Source organism: Oryzias latipes (genome assembly GCF_053564925.1).
Source record: "Oryzias latipes strain Hd-rR chromosome 1 unlocalized genomic scaffold, Olatipes_Hd-rR_3.1 chr1_Y".
NCBI lineage: Eukaryota > Metazoa > Chordata > Actinopteri > Beloniformes > Adrianichthyidae > Oryzias > Oryzias latipes.
The window spans coordinates 10,673,614-10,700,165 of record NW_027616335.1 but is presented as its reverse complement, the minus strand read 5'-3'; the positions used below and the strand labels follow the sequence as shown (position 1 = coordinate 10,700,165).

Here is a 26,552-nt window from a genome sequence, read left to right as displayed (position 1 = left end):
ATCAAGAGAGCAGTAATAACTAAGATTTTACTGGGATTATTTAAAATCTATTTAAACTTCCTAACATTTACAAAATTTTGACAAGACTAATGGGAAATGTAGGGAAGGACTTCCTATCCAAAACAGAAAAACCTTAGTCATAATAAAAAGCACACAAATTAAAATTTACAAGTTACATGCTCGTTTCTTTCTTTTCTCTGTTAAGCGACTCATCTTCAGTCTTCTGTCCAAGCCATAAACCAGATGGTTGTGTTATCAAGTAAATAGTTCCCTTAAAATGCAAAGATTACACTTTTCCCTATGGCTGCTAAACAAAAGGACATGACAAAGTAATACTCTAGTTAGGAAAAAACTTTAAGGACCAAAAGGATAGAAGACACCTATGGCTGAATTTTTGTCTGAATGGAAAAGTTTTACAATAATGCACATTTGTGGCTCTGAAGTCATTTGATCTATTTTAAGTTTTTCAACTTCTGCTATCCTGAATCTGTGAGTTTAAGAGGTATTTTTTATACTCATCAAATATTAATAAACTCATGTGAAGTCCCTAACTTTGAGATACAATGGGCAATTTTAATATCACACCACATACTGGTAGATATTGAATACTAAAACTTGATGAATATTTAAAAATTCAGGAAAAACATGACGTCTCTTCTGTTTCTCTTCTTCAGTATGCTCTCCCTGCAATTCAGTATTGTAGCTGCAGGGGTAACAAGTTGTTCAGGAGTGCTCCGTCCTCCATGCTGATGCATCTTCTCCTTCTGCACCAGAGACAACATGGCTATCGAGGGGGAAAAAAAGACCAGGTGAGATCTTTGTGCTCAACATGACTTGCTTTTGCACACAGGGTAAGAGAGCAGTGATGAGCTTTCTGGGCTTGGACCTCTGAAGTCAGAAAGTACTTCAGTCTAAGAGATAAATGCAACCACAAATGCTGCACTTTTTAGTGAGCCAAGGAGCCAAACAACAACTTGGAACCAGCGACTGCGATCAGCTCACACGCAGTTTGAAGAAGATCCTTTCATCAGTTATCATAAAATGTTGCAACAACTGCAAACCCGCTCAGAGGCACATGTGACTCTGATCTCACTCCATGTATGTAGCATGTTTGTGATGAGCTCAACAAAATGGGATTTCCGCTCCATGAGCTCACCGCGCCTGTTGGACTTCCTAAAATCATTCACTTTTTCTTACCATTTCAACATAGCAAAAAATTCACTGTTTCACTGCATCCACACCCCCATAAAATTGTGTGGAAATACCAAACATCAAGCAAAAGCAATAACTTCATGTGTGGTCAATATATATATATGAGAAGAAAAAAAAGAAGAAGAAAAAAAGAGTCCTTTGGGGCAGACTCATCCAGATATTAAATTCAGGATATATTACCTCAGATTTTTGGATTTAAAGGGGAATCATTTCAGCTTTGTCAGCATGTTAGCGTATATTTCTGTTTCGGGGCTCAAACCACTCCAACAATACGTATTATTTGATTTTATTAAATCAATATTTACTTATCAAAACATATTTATAGTATGTAATTGATTTTTTTAATGCGTCTGTGCGTATGTGATATAAATGTTTTCAAAGCTACTGACTGCACCTTAAAAATAATTGCCGATACATAAAGTTGATGAATTGAATTGAACAGAATTTTAATTAAACTGATTTGGATACAATATTGAATAATTAGGTGTCATTTATAAAAGCATACATATTTTTTAAAAGGGAGCCGAATCAGTGGTAGACAGGAAGGAAAGGCTGTTGACTAAAGCTCTATTGTGAGCAGATATAAATAACAGTATTTAACGGTGTTAACTGGAGCTGAACAAAAAATGTGAGTGTGTGTGACAGATAGTCTTTTACTTACAGATCAAACACCAGATAGTGGAAGCCCTCCTCTGATATGCTGTCATGAAGTCTTACTGTAGAAGGGATTGAACAAAAGTAAAAGCACAACACAGATGAGAAAGCAGACATGGAAATAAGAGAAGCCAAGCAGTTTTAAATAGCAGGTCATTGCGGGGGGATTTTCTTTTATTTAAATTATTTTTGTTTGTTTTTATAAAACTCAAATCCCCTTCTCTCTGACAAGTGGAGGTTTCTGGAATATTTTACAGTTCAGCATTCAATACTCATGGGACAGAACATAGTTTCTGGAATGATTTCCAAAAAAAAAAAAGCACAAACATAGGATCCCATGGATGCTTCCTTTTCTAAAAGTAGAAAAATATTGAGCGTTTCTGGAGAGAGCTCCCTATAGATTCAAGAACTTGGAAACTGTTAATGACCTTTTACTATTTGGTTCAGTCCAGCTTTGGAGAACATTTTAAATCCCACCCATCGCATTTCAAATAATCTACATACAAGATACTAAAACATGTTGTTTTTGACTAAATGTATTTGTCTTGAGACCAAATCTATAAAAACTAATAGAAGTAATGCCTGGAAAATGGCTTTAAAAATAACAAATAAGTCTGGAGTAGCCCCCAAAATGCAATTGTCCCTTCTTAAATTTAGATGTTTATTAAAACAGTTAAAATTAAATTTAAAATTAAACTTTTGGTTTCATTTGTGTCTCTTGTAACTGTGGGAACATTTGTTTAAATAAGCAAGATATTTCCAATATTATTTATTACGAATGGCTATTACCGTGGTAGAAGAAGAGTCAAGCAGAGAATCACAAAATATGCTGGTCTTGACATTTTAAAAATGTTTTTCATAAGAATGGGTAGCGCAAAGAGATCTCATCTAATTTATTTTTCATTTTTTATAACATAGTTAGCCTGGATTGAATGTCTCACTTTACCTCATGCAACTCAGCATATAACCAGAATAATGTCTTATTTCTCTACTTACTGTTTCTTAGCACTGTTTTCACTCTTAACTGTCACTTTAATTATCTCATTGCCCCTTTTGCACTGACCTATTTAAATTATTGTTATTTTTATAGGCTGGGCTGTGGGTTGAGAGGAAAGAAATTTCATCTGTAATGTAAATATCGTGTATACAGTATATTTGACAAATAAAGCTGACTTGGCTCAACTATTTTATTTATTTAAACTTATTTACATGAGTAAGTTTGTCCTCTAGGTCATCAGTAACAGCTAAACGGGTAGCTTCTACTCCGGAGAGAAAGAGAATATTAGTACAGATTTGCAACTCTGTTACCTGCAAGTTTTATTTTCATCAAATCTATAATGTCATAAAAATTGTACAATCGATCTGTAAGCTGAGCTAATCAGAAAATTTTAGTTTCATGAAAGTTTATTTTCATGAATTTCAAGCCCAAATGTCCTGTAATTCTGGAATAACCCATTTTCAATGTAAGAATTTGATTTATATGCTCTGTGGTTCACTTTATAGTACATCTAAAAATTGTTAAAAGTCAAACCATGATTTAGCTGTCGATGCTCTATGACTTCAAACTATGAATTGTCAACTATCAGGAAGCACAAATTGAGAAGACAAAAAAAAGAAAGTGTTGCATATTAGAACGACAACAAAAGAAAAGGGACATCTTCTATCTCAGGTATAAGGGGGTGTGAAGAGTCAGGGATTTGGAAAGAAGGCTCTTTTCTGATGACTCAGGTGAGAGAACACACAGCTCGCATAAACTGCAGTTGGGATAATTTTTTTTCTTTTTTTTAAACAAGCACACGCACACTTGTTAACCTCTCCTCCCTTCGCTTGTCTCATAACTGTGTCTGGAAGATGAATAGCTATAGCAGGAATCACAGGAGACCTGAACAAAATGTACGTGTTTGCAAGTGTGTTATTGTGTTCCGTGTATTTGGAGATTAAGGACACTTGGCTCACCGATGTTGGGGTGCTTTAGTAAACGACAAATCCTCGCCTCCCTCTCGAGCTTCTGGTGATCTAGACAAGACACAAACACATAAATGGTGAAGGCAGGTCATTGGAACTTTTCTAATTATTCCCTTCTATGATTGACTCCCTAAATCATCCGAGATTAACTTGGCTGCAGTTCTCCTGAGTGGAGGACACATGCGGAGCAGCGTTTGGGCATCACTGTCAGTGTCACAGTGTGTTTTCGTTGAGTCTGTCTGAATGCACTGGCTTTGCATCAGCTCTTTTCCTCCTTACTTTTTTTTAGAGCTAGTCTGTTTGACAGTTTGATGTGACCTGATATGTCCTTGGTAATTTGGCATCAACAGGAAGGTTACAGCGACCACAGCGGGATCAGGTTGACTCCTGATGTCAAGACTTAGTGAAAGCGCCTAAAATAAACCATTTTCTTTGGATGTCATGAAAACAAAGCAAAGACTATTGTTTAGGATTTCTTGGTTTTAGTTTATTTTTCCAAAAATGTCTTTTTTTTCCATTCAATAATTTAGACAAACATGTTTTTCATGGTTTTACAAACATGACCCACATAAGGAAAATTAGATGGCTCTGAACATGCTTTGATGCACAGTTCTAAAATGTAAGAAATAGTATATGAACCAATTGTTTTCTACAAATGTTATTTCATGGCACATCTGCCCTCATAATTGTGCAAAAATGACAAAAATGTTGCATAAATCTTTACTGGTGTAAAGACTTTACAAGCAACATGTAAGTAACAACAAAGAGAGAAAAAGTCAATACTTGAGTACACAATCCAACTGTTTCATATTTATTTCTTTTTGTCTTTGCAAGTTGCTATAAATTTGTACCAGGATGCAGAAAGTCCTCGTATGACCTTGACTTAATAAAAAGGTTTACTCGCTTTTATAAGCATTTGCAGGAATGAACTGACATAAAAACTGTCCGTCAGAAAACCCCAAACTGTGGCCAATATTTGAAAACATCTGAGTCACAAAAGTGGTGATTATAATGAGTTTTGCAATATGCTTTCTAGGGGACCCATTTTAAAAAGAGAGCAAAAGAAAGTGAAGGAGAGAAACAAGAGCACAGCCCTCAGCTTTTTTTTCCTCCAAGAAACAAGAGCAGAGGGCTCTGCTCTGCGTTTTTTTCCCCAGCAAATAAAGTAGGACGCCTGCTTTTCGCTCTCATTTGTATCTTCTTCCTCTGCTCATTCAGATTCTGCGAAAACCTTGTACCGCATGAAGAAAACCAGATGTCCTTTATGCATGGAACACAGGAGTGTTGAGTAAGACCAAATTTAGGCAACCTAGTTGTCAAAAACGTAAATAATGACATTAGGAATACCTAGAAAGGTAAAAATAAAAATGCGGAAAATCCTTAAAGTACCACTCTAATCGTCGTTTGTGCTATTGTAAAAGTGTTTAATTATGATTATGCCATTTTTAGTCAAAATCAAAAACTTCTGTTTTCTGGGATGTGGTATCTGCAGAGCGACAGTAGTTCATAAGAAATTTGCCTCTTAGTTGTGGTTGGGGCTGTTGTCACAGAGTAAGCCTTCGCCTGCTTCCAATTTACAGTTCCCAGCCCCTCACAGCCCCAACCTAACATTAGTGGTGCAACAAAAATGGCAAGCAATTTCTGAGCTATTAAGCCGTAGAGTTTTGAGCCAGATGCCAGCTTAGATGAGGAAAATAAAGATGTACATGGATCTAGTCATTTATAAGCATATGCACCGGAAAGGATTGCTGTACCTATAGTACAGACCAAAAGTTTGGACACACCTTCTCATTCATTTGAATGTGTCTTCAAACCTTTAGTCTGTACTGTACGTCACAGCTACAAACTTTTTACAACTGCCTTTTTTTTATCTGCTCCTGATTTACAATGATTTGAATAAAGAAATACTCTTTATATATCTCCTCCATCATGAGAAAAATGCCACAGGAACATGTAAAAACACCAAAAACCCCATTTTCATTGAAGTGGGTGTTTAAAAAATGCTAACATTTAAAGTACTTCCACATGCAGACCATCAAACAGCTCTTTTAAGTCTATGAGAACATGACAGTCTAAATGTAGTCTGAACAGACTGCCAGCTGTAGAGACATGCACAGGGGCACAAAGACAGGGACAGAGCCAGAAACAAGGGCGACTCAGTCATCATCGCATTATTAGCAAGACCCTCCGAGCAAGGTCACTAATCTCCCTTTCTCTGACGGAGTTTTTACCAGGCTGCCCAATGCCCTGTAATCCTTTTTGTGTCTCTGCCAGTCTGACTCACTCATGTTCATTTGGCAGTATTGTATTATTCTTGTCTCTCCCGCACATCTTATCAGTAATTTGACATTTTAGTTTTGTGACACTCATGTCGTCACTTACTTCTGCATTTAATGTCTGTTGAAAATGATTCATATCTGCACTTATAGATGCTACCTCTTCACTTCATTTCCTTATAAAGCTTTCCTTTTATGCTTTGACCGTATAAGAGAACTGGACTGAGTGATCCCTCCCCCTTTACGTTCCAAACAGGAAGTACCTGCTAGTCCCTAGAGGCCAAAATCCCATAGACTATAATGGAGAAATAAACAGTGACTACTCAGTCATTTTATTTGTCAGAATAACCAGTCTTGCTCTGATATCTATTTCTTAACATATTCTTGCTAATCCTAATGTTTTTGCCATATTACTTTCTTTAGTGCAAGTTATTCAAGTAATAAACTGGCCAAATAAATGCCTGAAAAAAAGTAGGTGGGCTCAAGTCGAACATTTGTTACATTTGATTGACAGATGTCACGTAGCCTGCTTTCAAGTGGTAGCTGAGGCCTTCTAACAAGCTCACTCCTGACTGGTGAGAGTTGTTGCCATAGAAACGTTGACTCAAACCGACTCGGAGCAATCACTACTTACTGATGACATCTATCTCCAACATGGTGGCGTCTGTGTGTGACACAGTCAGTCAGTTCTGTTTTTCTTTTTTTCTTCATTCTTGTGTTGCTTTTTTCTGTGCAGGTTGGCTATGGCTTCGGCCTCTCTCTGGTGGCTCTCCATGGATTGGCACACAGCTGCCCGCATTTTGGGTTAATTTGTTTGAGCTGTATTTAAGTGGCTGTGTTGGAATGTAGCTTATGTTTTCTTATGAAATAGGTCAACAAATTTTCACAAAAGTAAGACAACTACAGTACAAAATGCATTCTGCATTGTTGTTTTAAATAACTGTTTTACAATAAATGTATAATTTGGATTCAGATCAATTTCCTAAGTCTTCACAGACACCACAGTCACCACTTCTTCCTAAATAAGGAGGATGTGGATTTCTCTGGAAATTACCATTTCTAAAATAAAAAGAATGTGTCAGAGCAATTCCTATTTTGTGCTTTTGTGCACCATATTTGGACATTTTTAATGTAATAACAATACAAAACATTTCGATTTGTGAAGGGATTTTTCAAATTTTAAAATACCAGCTAAATGCTTCTTGAAATTTTTTTCTGACCATTTATTGACTCATCTAAGTGTTAAGTTCACACATCAGCATATTCTTGTTATTCTTAGATACAGTCCATTCTGTAACAGCTGTCTGCTTTACAGCAGCACAGGCCTCCAATGCAGCACACCGTGTACATAATGATACTACCACACCGTGCTTTACTGGTTGGTTTGCAGTTTTATTTTTTATCTTTTCTTGCACCTTTAACTTGAAAGACTACTTAACATGTCAAAATCTAAAAGAATGGGCCGATGTTATGAACGTACTTGGAGGTGTGCTGCTCTACACGCTCATCTCATTTGTTTAGTTTTGCTTAAACGTATATATGCTTCCTGGGTTTAATAAGCAGTAAGGTTAGGAAGTTCAAAATCTATTGGGGAAAAAAAATCATATAAAGAATGAAGGGAACTGAATGCCACTCATCAGATCTCAAAAGCTAATCAAGTCAGGACTGGTTAGTCCTCAAGCAAGGGGGTATTCAGATTAGGAAAATCTTTTCTTCTAGATCGAGTCCTCTGAATTTGTTCTAGATCGAGTCCCGAACCTTGCGTTTGGTCTGTATTTAGTCTGGCAACAGTGGCCCATTCTGTTACAGCCCAAAGCTTGTAAACAAAACCACGTGACCAAAGATCTCATCAGTCATTGGCCAATAACCATGAGGGCGGGACCAAACAACAAGAGAAAGATGGACGTGGTGCGCTTTACACTTCTTGACGGGACAGTTAACTTATTAAAACTTTATATTTTGATTACTAGATTTGAACGTTGGGAACACCTTTTGCTTGTTACTTTGGTACGGCGGAGGCATGCTGCAAGGCGGTTAGTGGCAAGGAGACGTGCCATGTGTGCTTTAACTCAGAGGATGCTAGCAACTGCAGTGATGAGGAGCCATTGGGTATAAGGTACGGTGATAAGTGTTTATGACATATAGATTGTGGGGTAAACAGTGAGTAGCAATTTTGTTTTAAAGAGAGTTCTGTTAAGGAAACTACAAGGTAGTATTTAGGATGATGTCACGAGCATGTGCCCAATAACATTCTAAAATTAAACAGTTGGACCCTCTTTTTTTTGTTTAATTACACGACAATCGCTACTTTATATTTGTCCACGGCTCATCTGTTCCTACATTCCTACTCTGTTTACGTTGGCTACGGTGGCCGTTTTGGTTCGGGAATATATTGTATTCAGACTGAGGAATCTGAGAGCGCTTTAGTGTATTCAGACTGAAGATTTGTTCCTGATCATCGGGGGAAACGAACTCTGGTTCACTTGACCCTTGCGCTATCCGATGGGGTCCAGATGACCCGATCATAACATTGGCGTGTTATCCCTACCAAGACAAAGGGTGGATAAAGGTGGAAAGATTTCATGTAATCCATGGACACAAGTGAAGATCACATATCATTGAAGAAAAAAGGTTTAGCGCACTGTTTAGTGGGGTCTAGATGACCCAACTCACAATGTTAAAGTGCCTAGGATAGCACAAGGGTTAAAGCAGACCAAATGTGTCCAGTCTGAATACACCCTAAAAGACAAACTGGAACCAACAGGTGTTGCAACCACATGGGGGCACACTCCAGCATTTCCATGTGCCTGTCACAAGAGCAGTAAATGCAGGGGGGCTGGATCAAGAAGGACATCTACCTTGAAATTGAAGCCAAACACACGTGCTTATTGCAAGGTAATTCGCTGTGGCGACCTCTGAAGAGAATTGTCGAAAAGACAAAAATGGATATTTAGAGAATGGCAGATGGTGATTTATCTAGTAAACACATGTTTTTAAACCTATTCTTGAAAAGTATAGGTGGAAAGTCTAGCTGCACCATATTTGGAAAACAGGAGCTAAATAATATAAATGTGACACAAATGTCAATTTGCGTATGTAATATAAATTATGTTTTTTTTTTGTGGTGGATGAAGGATCCATGTACAAAAAAATGGCTCACAAATAGAAACTTAATTTAATCAATGTAAGGCTAATATAACAAATAATTAGGCATAAAGGATGACAAAACTAAACTGTGACAAACTTAACATAGGGGAAGAAAAAGGCCAAAAGAATCAGAAGATTTGACCAAGAATAAGGGAAAACAAGACTTTAAAATATACAAGGAGGTGAACTGACTAAGAATAAGCACCAGGATTTTTGAAAACTAACATCTGGTGAGATGTGACTCAGGAGGAAACCAAGCCCCCTGATTTTTTTTTTTCCAATTTTGAAACCAAACCCATACGTATAGCATAATGCAGTTCCTCCAATGACCACTTGAGGCTGGATTTTCAATAGCTCATACCAATGTTCACAGATATTTGCAGAAAATGCCTTAAAATACCAATATACTCACTAAAAAATGTTCAAACTTAAACATTGATGTTCCTAGCTCCTAGAAATACACTCATTTTATTTATTACCAGACTGAGGATTAATCCATTTGAACTTGTATGTCATCATGGAGAAACAAGGAATTTCTAACAAAAAATGTTTCTAATATTAATTGATTTTTATTTTTGCAATTAAGCAAAATAAAGTTATGTAAAGTTGCTTCTGTGCATTTGCTGCATACAACGCCCTCGCTCACTCATTCCAGTCTCTTCCGGTTCTTCTTTTCTTTCACCATGCCTTTCCTTTTTCTCACTCCTTCCTCCACAGGTAGCACACCTCTTAGCTGGCTGGACATCTGTTGTCTAGCAACTCCTGCACCAATCAGAGCGTCAGACCTCCCCTCTCCTCTGCAGTGGAACTAGGCTTGCATGCAAATGGCAGATTTTCAAGAGTTCAGACATAAGTATCAAACTCCACTGAAGAACAGACAGAAAAGCACAAACTGCCAGATCTGACATAGCAATCTAGGTTTCAGAGAAATGACAAATGCAACAAAAATCAGCTCTAAAACAAAATATTAACTTGGAATTGTGGCACAGTGAGTTTAAGCTTCAACTAAATTCAATGAAACATCGCTTTCTGCTACAAAGGATCAGTTACAGCCTGTAGTAATATTATATCAGTAATCTAAAATGTAGGATGGGAAGAAACTGAACTCTTAAGATAAAACGATGCAGAAATATGCAGGCATTGAATTTCCAGTACTAAGAAACCATTCATCACTTAAAAAGAGATGTCCAGAAATGTTTCAAATTTCAAGAAAAAAGTTCATTTCTTTGCTAATCATCTACTTTTTTATTAAATGATTTTAATATATTTTATTACTGAAAACCTATATGTAAATCAGACTGCTCCACAAGTTTGAAAACCTAATCATCATTACTTTCCAAATAGTCAAATGTTGCTTTCACTTTGTTGCTTTCACTTATAATTCTGCTGACAACAAGTAGTTCTTGCACTGACAACAGTAACTTGTAACTGGCTGACAAAAACCCTTCATAGTTCTCAAAATGTGCTTATGCAAGCTTAAGCACTGCTGCCTCAGACACTTGTACTTACGTAGATCAAACTGACGAAAGCATGTCGAGAAGATCTGTACCCAACATTACTGTGCAGACAAATGCAGAGTGTCTGCAGTCAGGTGTGTTCACTCAACAGAGGCTTTAGCTTGCTTCGTCTCATCTAAGTAAATATGTTTGCCAACAGAAAAAAACAAGACTTTAAAAACTCAATGATTTAATCGAAGAAGCACTTCACTTTCCTGCAGCTATGCTCAGCCATGCAGCACGTCTGGTACCAACAATGTCTGGTACCAACATGATGATCATTTTTGCATCATGCACATCCTTTTGCACTTTTTTAATCATGCAGCAGTTCATCTGCTTTGTAGCTGCAGATGTGTGCAGATTACATCAATCAAAATGATGACCTTTTCACTCTTGCATGTTTTCCTATGGAAGCATGAAACTTATCCACAGTGCTTATAATATAGATGGATATATAGGATACATAGTGTGTGTGTGTGTGTGTGTGTGTATATATATATTAGTGAAAAAATATTTTACTCCTTAAAATCTGTTGAATTTGTGTGCAAAGTAATAAATGCATTTTTGCTTTGCCTTCTAAACCAATGTGTTGCTGCAGTGCAACTTAGAACTTAAGCTGCGATCCCACCTCCCTCTGCAAAGCGCGTTCAAGAGGCCTCTTCCGATAAAAAGTCTATGTTAAAAAGTCTCGCGTACATGCGTAGCTACAGGTACTCAAGTTTTGAAATCCGTTTTCGGGGTCTAAGTACAAAACGCTTTTCCATTGAACATGCGTTGAAAGTTAAACCAGGTTGAACTGACATTTGGACAGCATCCCCTTTAATTCACAGAAGTGCCAAATGTTTGAAAATTGATCACGAAGGAGAAATGAATAATTGAGGTTTATGGCCAGCCAATATCATTATTATATAACACCAATTTTTTTCATTTATCGGAATAGAGCTTTGACAGAAAAAGCCAGGAGCAAATTTAGCACCACTTCAACATTTCGAACTTAGCCTCTTTCAAATATAGGTGGCAGACATGCCCTTATAAACAGTAGCATAAGAACAAGAAGAAGAATCCCTTCCCTATTTGTACAGAATACCCTTTTTAACGCATTCTTGAACACGTGTCACATGCACAGTGTGACGTATCTTCAAGTCTGTAGGGGTATATTACAGAACTACACAAAGAAATATCCTCAGTTGCTGGTAATAAATCTAATTGTGAATTCTGCAACAATTTAAAAAAAGATGAACAGTTTTATAAATGAACTACCATCCATGTCTCTTATATCATTAAGTTTGAGTATCCCACAATTGTCAACACACAGCTGTGAGAGCCACATCTCAAACAAAGCTTATTTGTACATGCAAATAATATGTTGTAGGTGTGTCAGCATGCCGCCAAGTAAATTTTAAAGCATTATTATTCTCTCATTTTAATCCCTCCACTCACACCCAAGACACACCTTGATCAAAATGGATTAGACCATGTACTGAATGTAAAAGTGTCCTATTAAGTTATTATTAGTGCATATTTCTATTCCTTCATTGAAAATACATCTATTTGCTTTCTTTCAAACCTTTTTTAAAATGGTCTTTCATGGCTTTTGAAGATTGACGCTTATTTTCAATCTGAAAGGACAAGCTTTCTAGTCTCCACAGACCTTTAGAAACACAAACACGACCCTTTTTTCCCCAACCGATGCCTCCATCTCCTTTATTTTCTGGTGTGTCACGTCTTCACCCGCACTGCAGCAATGTGGCATCTATGAGTTTACTTTGGGTTTATCAACCTTTGTTATTATGATTTTTCTGGGCAGAGAAAAATAAAGTTAGACTAGGAAGGTAAATGGAAAACAATGGAGTTTTACTGAATACTTTTTGCAATCTAAATGCAGAATGAAGTTGTTTTGTTTTTGCTGCAAATAACAATATTAGGAAAATTAAGAAACTGAATTGTAAGACACACATAACAGGTCTTATTGGTGGCAGCAGCAGTCAAAAAGGCCAAAAATGCCAAATGAAATTAGTGTAATCTGATCTAAATAAAATATCTAAGCCTTTTTGGTTTGTATTAAAGATTCATTGTGCAAATTTTAAAATCTTGTATGTGTTCAACTAAAAAAAAGTAAGAAAAAACCCACTCCAATGAAAATTGTGTTTTTGGAGTTTTAACATCCTCTTGTAGCATGAAGGACATATTTGAAGAAAATTAAGCTTGAAACTACACTTTGGAGTGTTTCTCTATTCAAATTGTTGTGAACCACAATGAGATTTTAAAAAATGGTATTGGAAAAAGCTTGTAGTTGGGATGTAGAAGCTACAATCTGCAAGGCACAAGCTCCCTGCTCAGCTCCGTGGTGGTACATCCACTTGTACACAATTAGATCCATGTACGTCTTTGTTTTCCTCGTGTGAGCTGGCATCTGGTTCACAACTGGACAGCTGGATATTTACAATATTGATCACCATATTTGTTGAACCGGTAATGTCAAGTTGGGGTTGTGAGGGCTGTAAGCTAGCTGGAGAAAGTGGAAACAAATGGATGATGGTAAGTGGAGGCAGGCTTACTAAGCGGCAACAGACCAAACTACTTCGTTCTTACAAAACTCTGAGGCTAATTACTAATAAATTGCTGCCGCTCTTCAGAAACTATGTCGTAGAAAACCAGGTTATTTGATTTTGCCTAAAAAAAAACAATCGTAATTAAAAGACCACTGGGAACGCTTTTAAAATAGATGAAAAGATGATCGGAGTAGGACTTTAGCTACCGTAGTTAGCACTGTAATCTGATGTATACTCCGACATAACTGCAGTTTTAAATTTTTGTTTCAAAATGGAAATTGGATGTGATGAATATTAGAAATACATGCTTACAATCAAGATTATTCAGCTCTCCTTAAATTCAGATATGGCAGAAACAAAAGATTGGGAAAAGTTGGCCAGAACAAAAAAACAAACAAAAAAAAAAAATCAATGCCACTTAGCATTAATTTTGGACCATTGTTTGATGAAAGCACTTTATAAGAAATTCCTGGCCATGAAATCCAGCAACAATGATGAAATCAGGGAAGGACAAGTCAGTTTCACTCCATTTATTTTAGAGATACAGTGATCACTCAGTTGCTGAGTGCAAATCTGCTGATCTTCAGCTTGAATGATGATGGATCAGGTCCTTGGAAATTACAGTAAGTGGACAAAACAGAGTACTTTCACTGAATTTCACTGAGATCAAAACAGAAAAGCTATCACAAAAGAAACAGAATTACTGTAGCACGATAACCTGCCAATTACTATAAACAGAATTAGAGGTCTAAGAATTCTTTGTATATATTCCAAAGTACTATGTCAATAAAAAGAATCATTTTCATCAAACTGAATCAGAAGTTAACTTTATGTGCATAAAAATAAAAGCTCCGACTCTCCATTCTACATTTCTGGCTCTCTAGGAGGTTCTATTGGTTTTCTTGGTTGGACAACATGAGCCGTCTGAGAGCATCCTTGGTCATAAACAATCAATAATCCAATCAATCTGACAGAATTAACCCGTTCTTACTCCAATGAAAGCCACACTGACCGTGGGCAACAACAATCAGATTTAATTAAGACTTCTTAGAAGCAGGGAAAATATTGTGGGAAGAATATAAAACCATGTAGAGGTGAAGTTTTGATTTGCTTGGTACTTCCAAAATGCACAGACCTGTTAAACCTAGCAATAGCTATAATGATTATCATATTTTTAGTTACCATGAAAAAAGTTGTAACTACTGTTAACTGACCACTCTTCTGCTTTCCTTTATCTAAGGAGAAACAGCAGACACAGATCAGGGACAATATGCTGCTTATATTATATTCCAAAGTTAGAATAACAACTGAATTGATGGTGAAAGTACAAACATTTTAAAAATCCATATTTTTTTCTATTAAAATGTTAGTCCTGTTGGTTTGGCACCAAGTAGTTGTTATAAAATGCAAAAGTGAAACAAAAACTGAGAGACGGAGATGGCAGGGTCAATAAACATCAACTACGGATATGAGCAGAAAAATGCTTGTCTTTACAATTTTAATGTTGTAAAATTGAATACGCTTTTTGAAGATACTGCAAGCGGGTGGCCTCTCACTGAACGAAAAGCCCATGGTTGTTTGAAACAGGAGCTGAAAACCTGAGTGTGTAGGTGCAGACGAGAACATCTCCATGGAGTCTTGGGTGTGATGTCAGTGTGTTAAAGCACTGCAGTACAGCACATGAGCATTAAAAAGACAAGTGAAAGACAAGATTTAATGCCATCAACCTAAAAAAAAACCCATCCAGCATTCAAGATAGGAGGAAAAACTAGATTTAAAAAAAAAGCAAAGTTCAAACATGTTGTCTTGTCTTAACAAACAATCCAAAAATAGGTCTACAAACTTGTAAAGGAAAAATTGTTTTATTTTAACATGTTTTTCATGTCCAGACTTGATCTATAATGGTTATTGTTGCTTGTGTTTTTTTCCCCTAAGACTTACATATTAGCCATCCACCCATAGAAGAGCATCTCCAACTACAGCGTCCGGATGAATCAAGCCTTCCAGAGTGTTTGCCACTTCAACTTATCCCTTATTTAACTTGATATGAAGCTGAATTCACGTGAATCCCCCCGACACGCTGTGCCTTCACAGCAGCAGCTCAGCCACATGCAAGATATCAAGAAAGGCAGCCAAACTAAATAAAGCAGCCCAATATTCACAAACTTGTTTTTAAAAGCTAATACAAATGTTCATGAAACTTAAATTTTTAAGTAAAAAATGCATATTTTATTATTTCTATAGCATATGAGTTATAGATACTTGATATGTGGAACTAAAATCAAATAAATCTAAGGTTTTAAATTACAAATTGGAATCTGAACCTAAATTTCTAACTTTGCACATATTACATTTTACATCTCAAACAAAATTTGTAAATTATAAAAGCAACCCTTGTTAAAAATTCAGATTTATTAAACCATGAAAAAAAAAGGCCACCGTTTCTTTTTTTACATTTCCCCGTTCTACATAAATGTTGTCAGATTCAGTCTGCTTTGTAAATTTGAAAACATCTAGCAAAACCACAAGCCTGCTTCCTATTAAAAGATGGAATATTTTGAAAATTGTGAGAGTACAAGTGTGTGTGAGAAGGAGGCAGCCAGCGGGAAAGCACGACCAGCATTTATTTTTAGCCTTAAAGTACCCAGTGAGTCACGTGATCCCCTTCCTGTCACTGATCCCTTTCTCCTTACCTCCTGTTTCTCCATCTCAAAATCGTTCTCTTCTGCTAGAGCTGCGTTGCCATTTTTTAAAATACACATTTTATTGCACTCCCCTTTAAATTAAGGCGAAAATGTGGACTAGAGACCAAAATGAAACAGTCAGGAGAGAGTGTTAAACAAAAGCAGAGCAGACGACTCGTTTTTATCACTGCTAATGAGGGAAAACCGCCAAAGGTATCACTGCAAACAGAGCAGAAGCTCACACGAACATGTGTCTGACCATGGCGAGACAATAAATAACTGAGTCTACAGATAATCTCACAAAACCCATTTCCCACATAATCTACAGCAGCATGTGAATCCTTCAGTATAACTGAATTTACATCTTGTGACCTCTGAATTACCAGGCCTTCAAAAAAAATTCTCCTTCAGGTGAAAGTGTGGGATACTTATTTAGGAACGGCTTTAAAATAATTAGGCTTGGTTAAAGTTCCGGTGGGGCACAGCTGAACTGATAATATACTGCCAAATGCAGTTGCAGACAGGTCAAAGAAATAATCCCCATCGCTTTTAGTTTCAATGCCTTGTTAATGATGTTTTGAAGTTGACAGAGGTATATTTCGCTAAAAAAAAAGAACTATTACATGATCTCACTTTTGAAGAAATTAAAACATTATTAAATAAAAACTGATATAATTGTTGTGCCTTGTTCTACTGGTAATCAATGCATCATTCTCACATAAATATTTTTTTACTTTTTATTTATAAAAGACACTTGCAAAAACACTCAAACAAATGAGGGATTAGAGACATGAAAAAACCCATGCAGAGCCGTGCCCACACTGCAGGCAAAGATAAAGTGACAAGAGCTAGTAGAAGTGACAGGACACTGACACATGCATAAAGGGAGAGGGAAAATATTCAACTGCCGAGAGGAATATGTCACGCAAAACCTCTCTGGTACTGACTTGCCAACATCTTTTTCAATCGCTCCTTTTGTCCCCTTCCCATCCTGTTCATCCCTTCTATCTTCGCTGCCGCTTATTCACTGACTCATCCGCTGTGCTTCATAAAAATGCTGCATAATCAGGACAGTAGATTTTTAAAAATCTAACTGGTCCTATTAGGCCAGCAGCACAAACAAACATGGCTGCATAGGCAGAAACATCCAACCCACACACAGTTCTTTCATCTGCCAACATTCCAGCCACCAATCCTGTCCAAAACCCTTTTCAGTGATATATTCTCACACACGCACATGCACATGCATAAGCAAACACATGGCTGTTGAGAGGGGTTGGGGGAAAGCTCATGATCCTGCCAGAGAGAAGGGAATCAGACTTGCAATTCTAGAGCTTATCGCCAAAGAAGCTAAGACCATATCTGACACGCTAGCATGCACTGTATGTAAACCTAGATGTGCACAATTCAAAAGGGTGCGCTTTTCTCTGCTGCATTTGTTGAATGTTTGCACATGGATTCAGGCAATATCTGCCTGTCGAGATGTCTATTTCCAGCCCTGCAATCAGCAAATAGCAGCGTAAGAAGAAAGAGACTGAAATCAATTGCAAGGTCAATTATCAATATATCTATCTGTAAAATAAGTAATAGTTTATTCACAGTTTTAGGTTTTTATCAAAGAAATTTTTTTATCTAAAATTGGAGCAAATTTTACTTTGTTTTGAGATTTTCAGAAGTAAAAAGCAAAAATGTCTAAATTATTATGTTCATCTGGGATCTTGACTGGAGCCTAATTTGCTCTACTGGCATTTGCTTTGGTATGTTGATAACACTAAAGGAAGAGAAAATCTGAACAAACTATGAAAATAGCATAAGACAATGATGCCTCTGAGCCATAAATTTGGATAATCTTTACTCCACAAAACACAAAAGATCTGCAAACAACCTCAGGACTACTGTACCCAGTATGACCTTAGCTGTCTGTTAGAAAAATGTGATGTTTTTGATGTTTTAGCAAAATAATATGTAATTTTTTAAAAGGTGGCTTCTTCCATCTTTACAATCATTATTTTTCCTCAAGAAGATGGTTAAAAACTGGTCTATGCATTTACCACTTTAATAATGGTCTACTGCAAAGGTTTTGTTTATCTGGTCTCTATGTAGAATACAAAGAAAAACTTACCTTTTCATTTAAAACCATTAATTATTACTAACTTGTTCTAAATCAAAAGTTATAAAGTGCTTCTCTTCAACCTTAGGTTATAAACTTTTCATTTGTCTCTATAGCTGTGGCTTTTACTTGGTACAGATTAAGAAAAAATTAAGAAACATGATCAATAAATCCGTTTTTTTTTTTTCTATCGACTTTTATTTTAACTTAATGAAAAAAAGCTTTTTGGCAACACTGTTGAGTATTTTCATACTTGTCTCTACTTTGGTTTATAACTTACTCCTGTGAATTTTTTTTGAGTTGCCATTTTACCCAAATTACTTAGTTAAAGTTAATCTTTACTTGCATTATTCTACCAAATGCGTTTTTGGTGTTTGTGTAGTCTAATACTGACCCCTGATTATCACAAAATATTGTCAAGACTTGACGGTGTCTTAGGAAAAGGAAAAACCTTAGAGGTGCAACACATCATTGGTTAATATTAATAAATAGGTTGGGTCACTTCTGTGTTCCTGCATGCACATGTTTGTGTGTGTGTGTGTGTGTTTGTATAAGTTCGTATGTGTGTGTGTCTCTAGCCTGAGGCAACGAGGCCAGCGGCTACAATTACAATGACGGATGTGAAAGAACTGGGTCGGCTTCGCAAGAGATCTACCCCTGGGATGAGAAGACCCGCCAGAGCCCTGAATCAATACCAAGACACATGCACGGGAACGCACGCATATGCAAGGTTCGCATGAAAACATTTACAAACCAGACAGCAAACAAAAAAACAAGAAAAAAAAATGTGCTTTAAACCGCAAGAAATGAAAGTGAGCAAATACTACATGACAAATTTGACGCATTTACTTGTCTCTTATGAACGTGCAGAAATCAGCGTCATCCAAAATTCAGATGATTCACTCTGTCTGCTTCTTACTCAGTGACATTAAGAGGCCCATGCATGTTCGCAGACACGCACACAGCATATCTCTCAGAGCTTTAATCCAGGGTCAGAAACAGTACAAGCTGATATTTGTGCAGGGCTGTGAAAGCCACACATGGGTAATGTACCACTCCTGTTGCTGCATGCCACTAAATATTGACACATGCTCTTACCTCTAGCAGAAAGCTTCTTGGTGTTGATAATTTTGGCGGCATATTCTTGTCCAGACGAGATCTTCACACATCTCCTTACCACGGAGAATGCACCCCTGGAATGGAACACAAACACAACAAACTTACTTAATGGTACAAAAAAAAAAAAAAAGAGCAAAATGGTGACAAAATAAACCCATCAAAAGTTATACCAGTTGACTAATCAGGGACTTGGATATGGTACTTATATAGGAGTGGCCTCCTTTTCAAAACACAAAAGCAAACCAGTTAAAAGTTGATCATGAAGGAGATATTAATATTTGCAATTTGCGCCTGGCCGTAAAAGAAATTACACCAAGTTCTTTCATATATCGGTATAGAGCTGTGAAAGAAAAAGTGTGGAGCAAGATTTGCGAAATTTGCACCACTTAGACATTTCGCAGTAAATGCGCTAGTATCGAATGGCGACAGACCTGTGTGAACACCACATGCTAAAAGAGCGTTTGAAAAGTCGCGTCATTAGGCGCATTCTTGAACTCGCCATGGTGTGTACGTAGCAATTGTAAGTTGTCTAACTGACTTCTTAATTTCAACCATCTTTTTAAATTGGGCCTAATCACTATATGAAGTGCACAGAAAATTTGGCATAAAACTTCGAGTGCCACTTAACAGCTAGGATACCAAAGGTACATAACCTTCATTTGTCCATAAAACAAAAAATATTGCATCAAGCATTAATGGAAAAAATCATGCAAACTCCTTCTCCACACCTCGAGAGCATCCAAACCTTCTGACATGAACACTGACAGACCTGACAGCTACTGTTGTTTTAGCGTGTGCTGTTCTGGTGTGTCAGGGACACGAGTGAAGATCAAGGAACTAGGTCAGCTATATTTGAAGAGGAGAGAAAAAGAGTACTACATCTTTCATCTTTAAATGATGCCACGGAGTGGTCCACCTGCCTAAGCTCTGTAACCACGCAGGAGCAGGTTTAGGTTTCACCTCCCACAGCTCCAGAATTTGTCGTCAATACCTTTATCCCATGATAGGAAACCACATGTATTGCCGAGGTAGCTGTGGGTGCTTCTAATTATAGCAATGTGGCATTATGAGAAACAAAAATGTTTTCTACTTACTGACTAGTTGCTATTTACACTGGGATGTGTACCATGAGCATGTTATCTAACATCCTGTGGAGTGAGCAGCTTGCCACGGAAAGCTTACCTCCGATTTATGGAGGATTTGTTAAAAAGGAAGAAAAAAAAAATCATAGCATAACATATTACATAAGGATGTTAGTTGACAATTCAGTCTAGCTGGGTAGCACGCCACTGTAGAGCACATATGTTTGAGTCCTTCAGGATATAATTTACAGTAGCTGCTCTTGAACTGATGTTAATGAAAGGGCAATGGGGATATGTTCCAAAGTGAGCCAAGCAAAAGCAGCATGGACAGGATGTTTGTGTAACCCTTGTTCTATCCTAGGCACTTTGACATTGGGAGTTGGGTCATCTAGACCCACTAGACAGTGCGCTGAACCTTTTTTCTTCAACGATTTGTGATCTTCACTGGTGTCCATGGATTACATGAAATCTTTCCACCTTTATCCACCTTTGTCATGGTAGGGAGAACACGTCAATGTAAGGGTGGGGTCATCTAAGATAGCACAAGGGTTAAATATATAATAATTATTTGCAAAGAGGTGCAACATTTAAATTAACTAGCACTTTATTTTATCGTCTGTAAAAAATATATTGGACAAATAACTCTATTGAGACTTATTTTCTACATTATTTTAGTTAGTTTAGTTTATGACTTCATACAGACTGCAGATTATCTTCCCATGTTTGAATGGTGTGTTTACGACAATTCTTGTAGCTCAAATTAAAAAACCAAAAGGTTCCAAAAGTGCGACAGACTGGGGACATGTCCAATGTGTCCACTGCCTTCGGCCGGGATAGGCTCCGGCAGCCCCGTGACCCCGTAAGGGACAAAAAGGAAGAGGATGAATGACTGAATGATTGAAAGGTTCCAAACTTGATATTAAACTTCAGAAGACTCGGACAGAATAAAAGAAAATGTGGGAATACTTAACCAAACAGTTTTTGCTATTGATGCCAAGTATAATGATTTCTGAAGAACGGCATTAGTTCATTTGAAATTCACCTCAGTTGTGAGCAGGACTGTTGGCGCACAGTAAGCCTGCCACTACTTCCAGTCATCCATATGTTTACACTGCCTCCCACTAGAGCTTACAGCCTCTTACATACCCACCCTAACATTACCAGTGCAACAAAAAAGGCGACCAATATCAAGCCATACAGTTTTGATCCAGATACCAACTGGGACGAGAAAAACGAAGATGTTAATGGATCTAGTCATCTACAAGTGGGTGCATCAGAATAGAGTGGACGGGGTTCTTGTGGCCTGCTGATTGTATTTTTTCCCCCTTTTGCTCCTGATTCACAACAATTTGAATAAAGAAATAGTCAAAAATGCAGTTTTAATCTTAATTTTCTCTAAATATGTCCTCCATAATGAGAAAAATGCCACAACAACATGTTAAAAACAACAAAAACACAATTTTCAATGGAGTGGGTCTTTAAGAATTGTTGGCACTAACTCATCTGGGACTGCAAGCCTGAGTGTTTAGGGTAACTATTAAGCATGTAAAAAATAACAAAATATTGCATCAGGAAGAACATTTAAAGCCTAAATGAACACAAAATCAAATTAAACATAATTTGCAAATATGGCTGTCATGATGGATTTACAGAGTCAGATAAAAACACTTGATTTGCTAAGGAGAGACTCCAGGAAACGGCTCAAAAAGGGTGCTGTGCTGTGCTGGGTAATGTAGTTAAAAGAGTAGGAAAAGGGGCTTAAACCATGTTTCAAAAAACCTCTAATATAAATTATGTCCATGACTCTTATTTGGGTGCAAATTAAATTTTAAACGTCTGCTTGCCGTTCATTTCTAAGCATTTTCTGAACTGGTAAAAAATGATTTAAGAATACAAATGACTATATAGATATAATTTTTGAAAATGTCAATGTAGCTATAAAGAGAAATAATAGACATTTTACAACTCAACTGCACCAGTAAGTCTATACTTTGGCAATATGTCACATATTTGCATAATTAGCCAGGATTAACCTTGCTGTGCACTAACTTAGTGTCAGAAAAATTGTACTGCAGTGCTAAAGGCTAAAGAGAGCTAAAGGGGTCTATTAAAGCAACATGAATGTATTATTAATGATAGGTGGTGAGAGATGAACACCGCAGGAGCATGGGGGGGGGGGTAGTACTGATGGAGGAAGTAGTTCCAATGGATGTTTCCTTTAACACTTTAGGCTTTAGGTGGACTGTATGGTTGGTTTTCTAAAAAGAACCAACTTAAATGGGATTTTTTTTTCTTGGAAGCCTAGACGGACCATAAAGACTGCCCATAAAGGAGGCAGGTATGGCGCATGCATGGGCGCGCGCACTAGTCTCAGAGGGGTGAGGAATTCCCTGCCGGGGCCCTGATAATTGACCGCAGCTCGGCGCTTGGCTTGGGAGTGTGTCATCTTCAATTACATGGTGTGCTGTCGCATTATAGTGCATTTCTGTCACGCTGGAACAGGGTTTAGGAACAGGGGCAACACAAGGAGGGATGGGTTGCCAAATCTCACCGTTGCGCACAAAAACCGATGCTGGTAAAGCGTCGTAACGCTGAGGCTTCTTCTTGCCCTACTGTGGCACTTCAAATGCCAAAATGCAGCATCAGCAGCTGTGCACGATGGAAGAAAATGACAGCGTTCGTTCATGAACACAAAGCAGGGCTTCAGATGTGGGATTAAAGCAAACAGAATGCCATTGCACAGATTAACAAGGATGGATGGGTTTTTTTCTCACCCCCGCATCATAGATTTCTGCGCGCGCGCGCGTGCGCGCTCACGAAAACGACAGACAGTGGAGATCAGCTTCCTAAAACCAAAGCTGCCCATTACATAACCAGGCATCTGACATTTCACAGAGGGATGATTAAAAACAGGCGTCCTTACTTCCCCAGCTCCTCGAATAGCTGATATTCGTCGGTGAATCGCGTGCAGATGGTTAACGCCATCCTGGGTCAGGAGCCAAGAGGTGTAGGTAGAAGTGGATAAGGTGCACTCACGGGCTGTATCCCCCTCGCTCAGTCGGTAACACTACCCGGATTTGTCCTAAACCTGCAAACCAGACGGCACAATTCATGCACCGCTAAAGCGCATCAGCCAGGGCTCTGCTGGAACGATTCCTGCGCCAAAAGCTCTCTGCCTGCTGCTCGGGGGCTTCAGTCTAAAAGCGAAAGCTTCTCGTGCTTTTGAATCTATATTTCTTTAAAATAAAAAAAGAATAGTTCGTTCGTTCACATCCAGCGGCTAGTCACAGTTGGAGGACGAAGCATTTTGTGTACATTTCCAGCGTTGTTGTGTTATCTCTCTGTCTGTACGCATCAGCCGCCGCACTATTGCACCTACCCCTGACTGAGCTTCCAGACCCGCCCCTTTTCCTGCATCTCCTCACAGGCCAATAACCAGAAATGCCCTCAAAAATAGAAGGACCCATTTTTGATTCTATTTATAAACAGTAAAAATAATAAAAAATTAAGCCAAACAAAAAATATCTACACGAAAATTAAAACGCATTGTTCCTATGCTTAAATATTGATCAAGGGATAAATGACAGGTTGAAAAATATACTTCAAAAAAGTCTTTTTTCTCCCTCATCTCTAGGCTTTTAAAAAAAAAGTTTTTAAAAACTGCATTCAACTTTTTTTATTCTGTGAGCAAAAAATGATCAAGCCATCATTACAGTTCAATGTGTGGAAACACTTTGATCATGCAGTGTGGTATTTTGATGTAGAAAAACTGTGGGATGAACTTCATGAAACCAAAATGTGAATGGATTTGACATTAATTCTTGTTTTTTTGTACACGTTTTGATTTACACTTTATTATCTTGCAAAAACTCCAAGGAATGTGGAAAACTTCACCTGCACTGTTCAGAAACCCAGATATTTCTGTGAGTCACACTGGTTGAGGTTTTGGCTAAAAATGTCCTGGACCTATATTAGATCAGTGAATCGAATCAAAGCTACAGCACATGCCAACGCATATTTTTTTTATATATGTGTATACGTATATATGCATATTGTCAGGTTCAAGCCTGATGAGCATGAAGGACCCAAAATGCAGAGACAGGAGGCACACAATTCCAAAGCAAGGGGTTTAATATCAAATAAAGTGCTGCAGAGCAGGGAACCCAAAACAAAAACTCTGGTAAACTGGTAAATGGGGCAGAAGGCAAACAGGGAAGAAGACGGTCAGGGAAATGACGATATGATCCAGCACAAGAGGAAGGCAGAGACAGGACTTAAATACAGACAGGACTGACAAGACACAGGTGAACATGATCATGAGAGATTGGGGAAGTAAAACTCAAAACCATGACATAACAGAAAACATTTCAAAATAAAACAGGAAACAGAACTCAAACATGACAGAAACAAAAATGAAGCAAAAACGAAGCCAAAGAAACGCAAACCATGACACTTATCTAAATACCGGCCAATTCAGGGATTTATCTAGTATAAAAATTGTCAACACTTCCCTATCTCCATGCGGTTTTTCCACATCTGACGTGTTTATATATGTACAGATCACTCTGTACACAATTACGCACATTTTTATATTTGCACATTTCATATTTTGCATATTTGCTGTTACGGCTATGGCCGTGTTTGATTTTGTTTGTTCTGTGTTTTGTGTATTTTCTTTTATACCAGAGTGGGACTATGTTGTTTTTGTGGATCTTTGTGTGTGTGTGTCGATGTCTGATGATTTCCAGGTGTGGTGCATGAAGGCGTGGCTCCCATTGGACCCAAACTGATGGAGCAGCCTTCAAAAAAGCCATGTGGACCTCCAGCCTGTGAGAAGGGAGTCTTGCAGCAACATGTCTCCATTGCAGCAACATGTCTCCATTGCAGCAACATGTCTCCATTGCAGCAACATGTCTCCATTGCAGCAACATGTCTCCATTGCAGCAACATGTCTCCATTGCAGCAACATGTCTCCATTGCAGTTTGGTACTCTTTTCCACCTGTTTTGTTGTGTGTTGCACTTTGTGTTTTCTAGTATTTTGTAGTTTTGTGGTTTTGTGCCCACTCTGTTTAGACTTCTGTTTTTTAATTAGGTTCTGTGAAGCTGTAGGGGTGAACTGCCATTTTCTTTAGTACATGTTTTCTCCTGTTTTATTAGTCTAGGGAGGTTAGTGTTTTGTCATTGATTTCCCTTTTCTTTCATTTACAGGTCAGATGACATGTTTTAGTTAGGTGGGGTTTTTGTTTGTTATTTTGGCCTTGGTTCACCCTGAAGCCTTTTTGCTTCACTTTTAGTTATTATAAATAAATGTTGTATTTGTATGGAGATAATTCGTTTGGTGTTTGTGTTACGGTCACTTTGGTAGCCAAAACTTTACTTTTTATGTCATGCTCCTCTAGGGCCCCTAGACACAAAAGGGGGCGTAACACTTCTGTAGTACACTTTGTACCTATTGTACATATTGATATATATATATATATATATATATATATATTTTTATTATACCTCGTTAGGTTTTGTCTTTGCACTGTAAATAATAATAAAAAATGTATTTATATAGCTGTTTTTACTTTTCCAAAGTGCTGTACAGTTAACAAAAAGACCAGGATTAAAAACAGTATTGAGGTGTTTGACAGTACAACAAAATAAAACAGCACACACACAAAACAGTGATTGCAATTAAAATCAATCAAATCACTAAAATACGTAATATAAGTTTAAATTTAAGAACTATTAAAATCATCAAATGCACCATAGCCTATAAAGGTAGGTTTTTAAAAGAGATTTAAATACTGGTCGGGACACAGCCTGATCTCTTCGGGGAGACTTTTCCAGTGTGTTGGGGTTCTTATAGCAAATGCCTTGTCTCCCTTGTTCTTCTGATTGTGGGATTTTTAAAAAGCTTTTCGCCGAAGATCTAAGATTGCGACCAGGTACATAAGGGACGAGGAGATCAGCTATATATTTAGGGGCCAGACCACAGCATGCTTCAAAAGCAACCATTAAAATCTTAAAATCGATTCTAAAACGGACAGGGAGCCAGCGCAGAGACGCTAAAACCGGAGCTGGGATCCTCTGGGGCTCTCCCTTCCCATCACAGAGGGGGGAGGGCATTAACAGGGTTGGGGAGGGGGGCTCAGATAATATGGCGGGGGAGGAGGGTTGTAGTGGGTAGTGTTATGGGGGGTGACTGTGGGTGCGCGATGATTTCTGGGATGCTCGGGTCGGGTGTCGGGGCTGGCTCGCGGAGACGG

The 26,552-nt window shown here is 37.8% G+C and overlaps 1 protein-coding gene across 15 annotated transcripts in view; it reads right to left on the bottom strand.

Moving 5' to 3' along the window:
* Positions 1-23,708, bottom strand: part of camk2d2 (calcium/calmodulin-dependent protein kinase (CaM kinase) II delta 2) — a 42,850-nt gene extending 19,142 nt beyond the window's left edge. For all 15 annotated transcript variants that reach the window (XM_023956345.2, XM_078943806.1, XM_023956355.2 and 12 more), the window contains exons 1-4: positions 23,221-23,708; positions 19,195-19,289; positions 3,823-3,882; positions 1,874-1,928 (exon numbers count right to left, since the gene is read on the bottom strand). In XM_023956345.2, the coding sequence (XP_023812113.1) occupies positions 1,874-1,928; positions 3,823-3,882; positions 19,195-19,289; positions 23,221-23,282 (272 nt within the window). In that variant the 5' untranslated portion in view covers positions 23,283-23,708. The remainder of the gene's footprint in view (positions 1-1,873; positions 1,929-3,822; positions 3,883-19,194; positions 19,290-23,220) is intronic.
* Between the last annotated feature and the right edge of the window lie 2,844 nt (positions 23,709-26,552).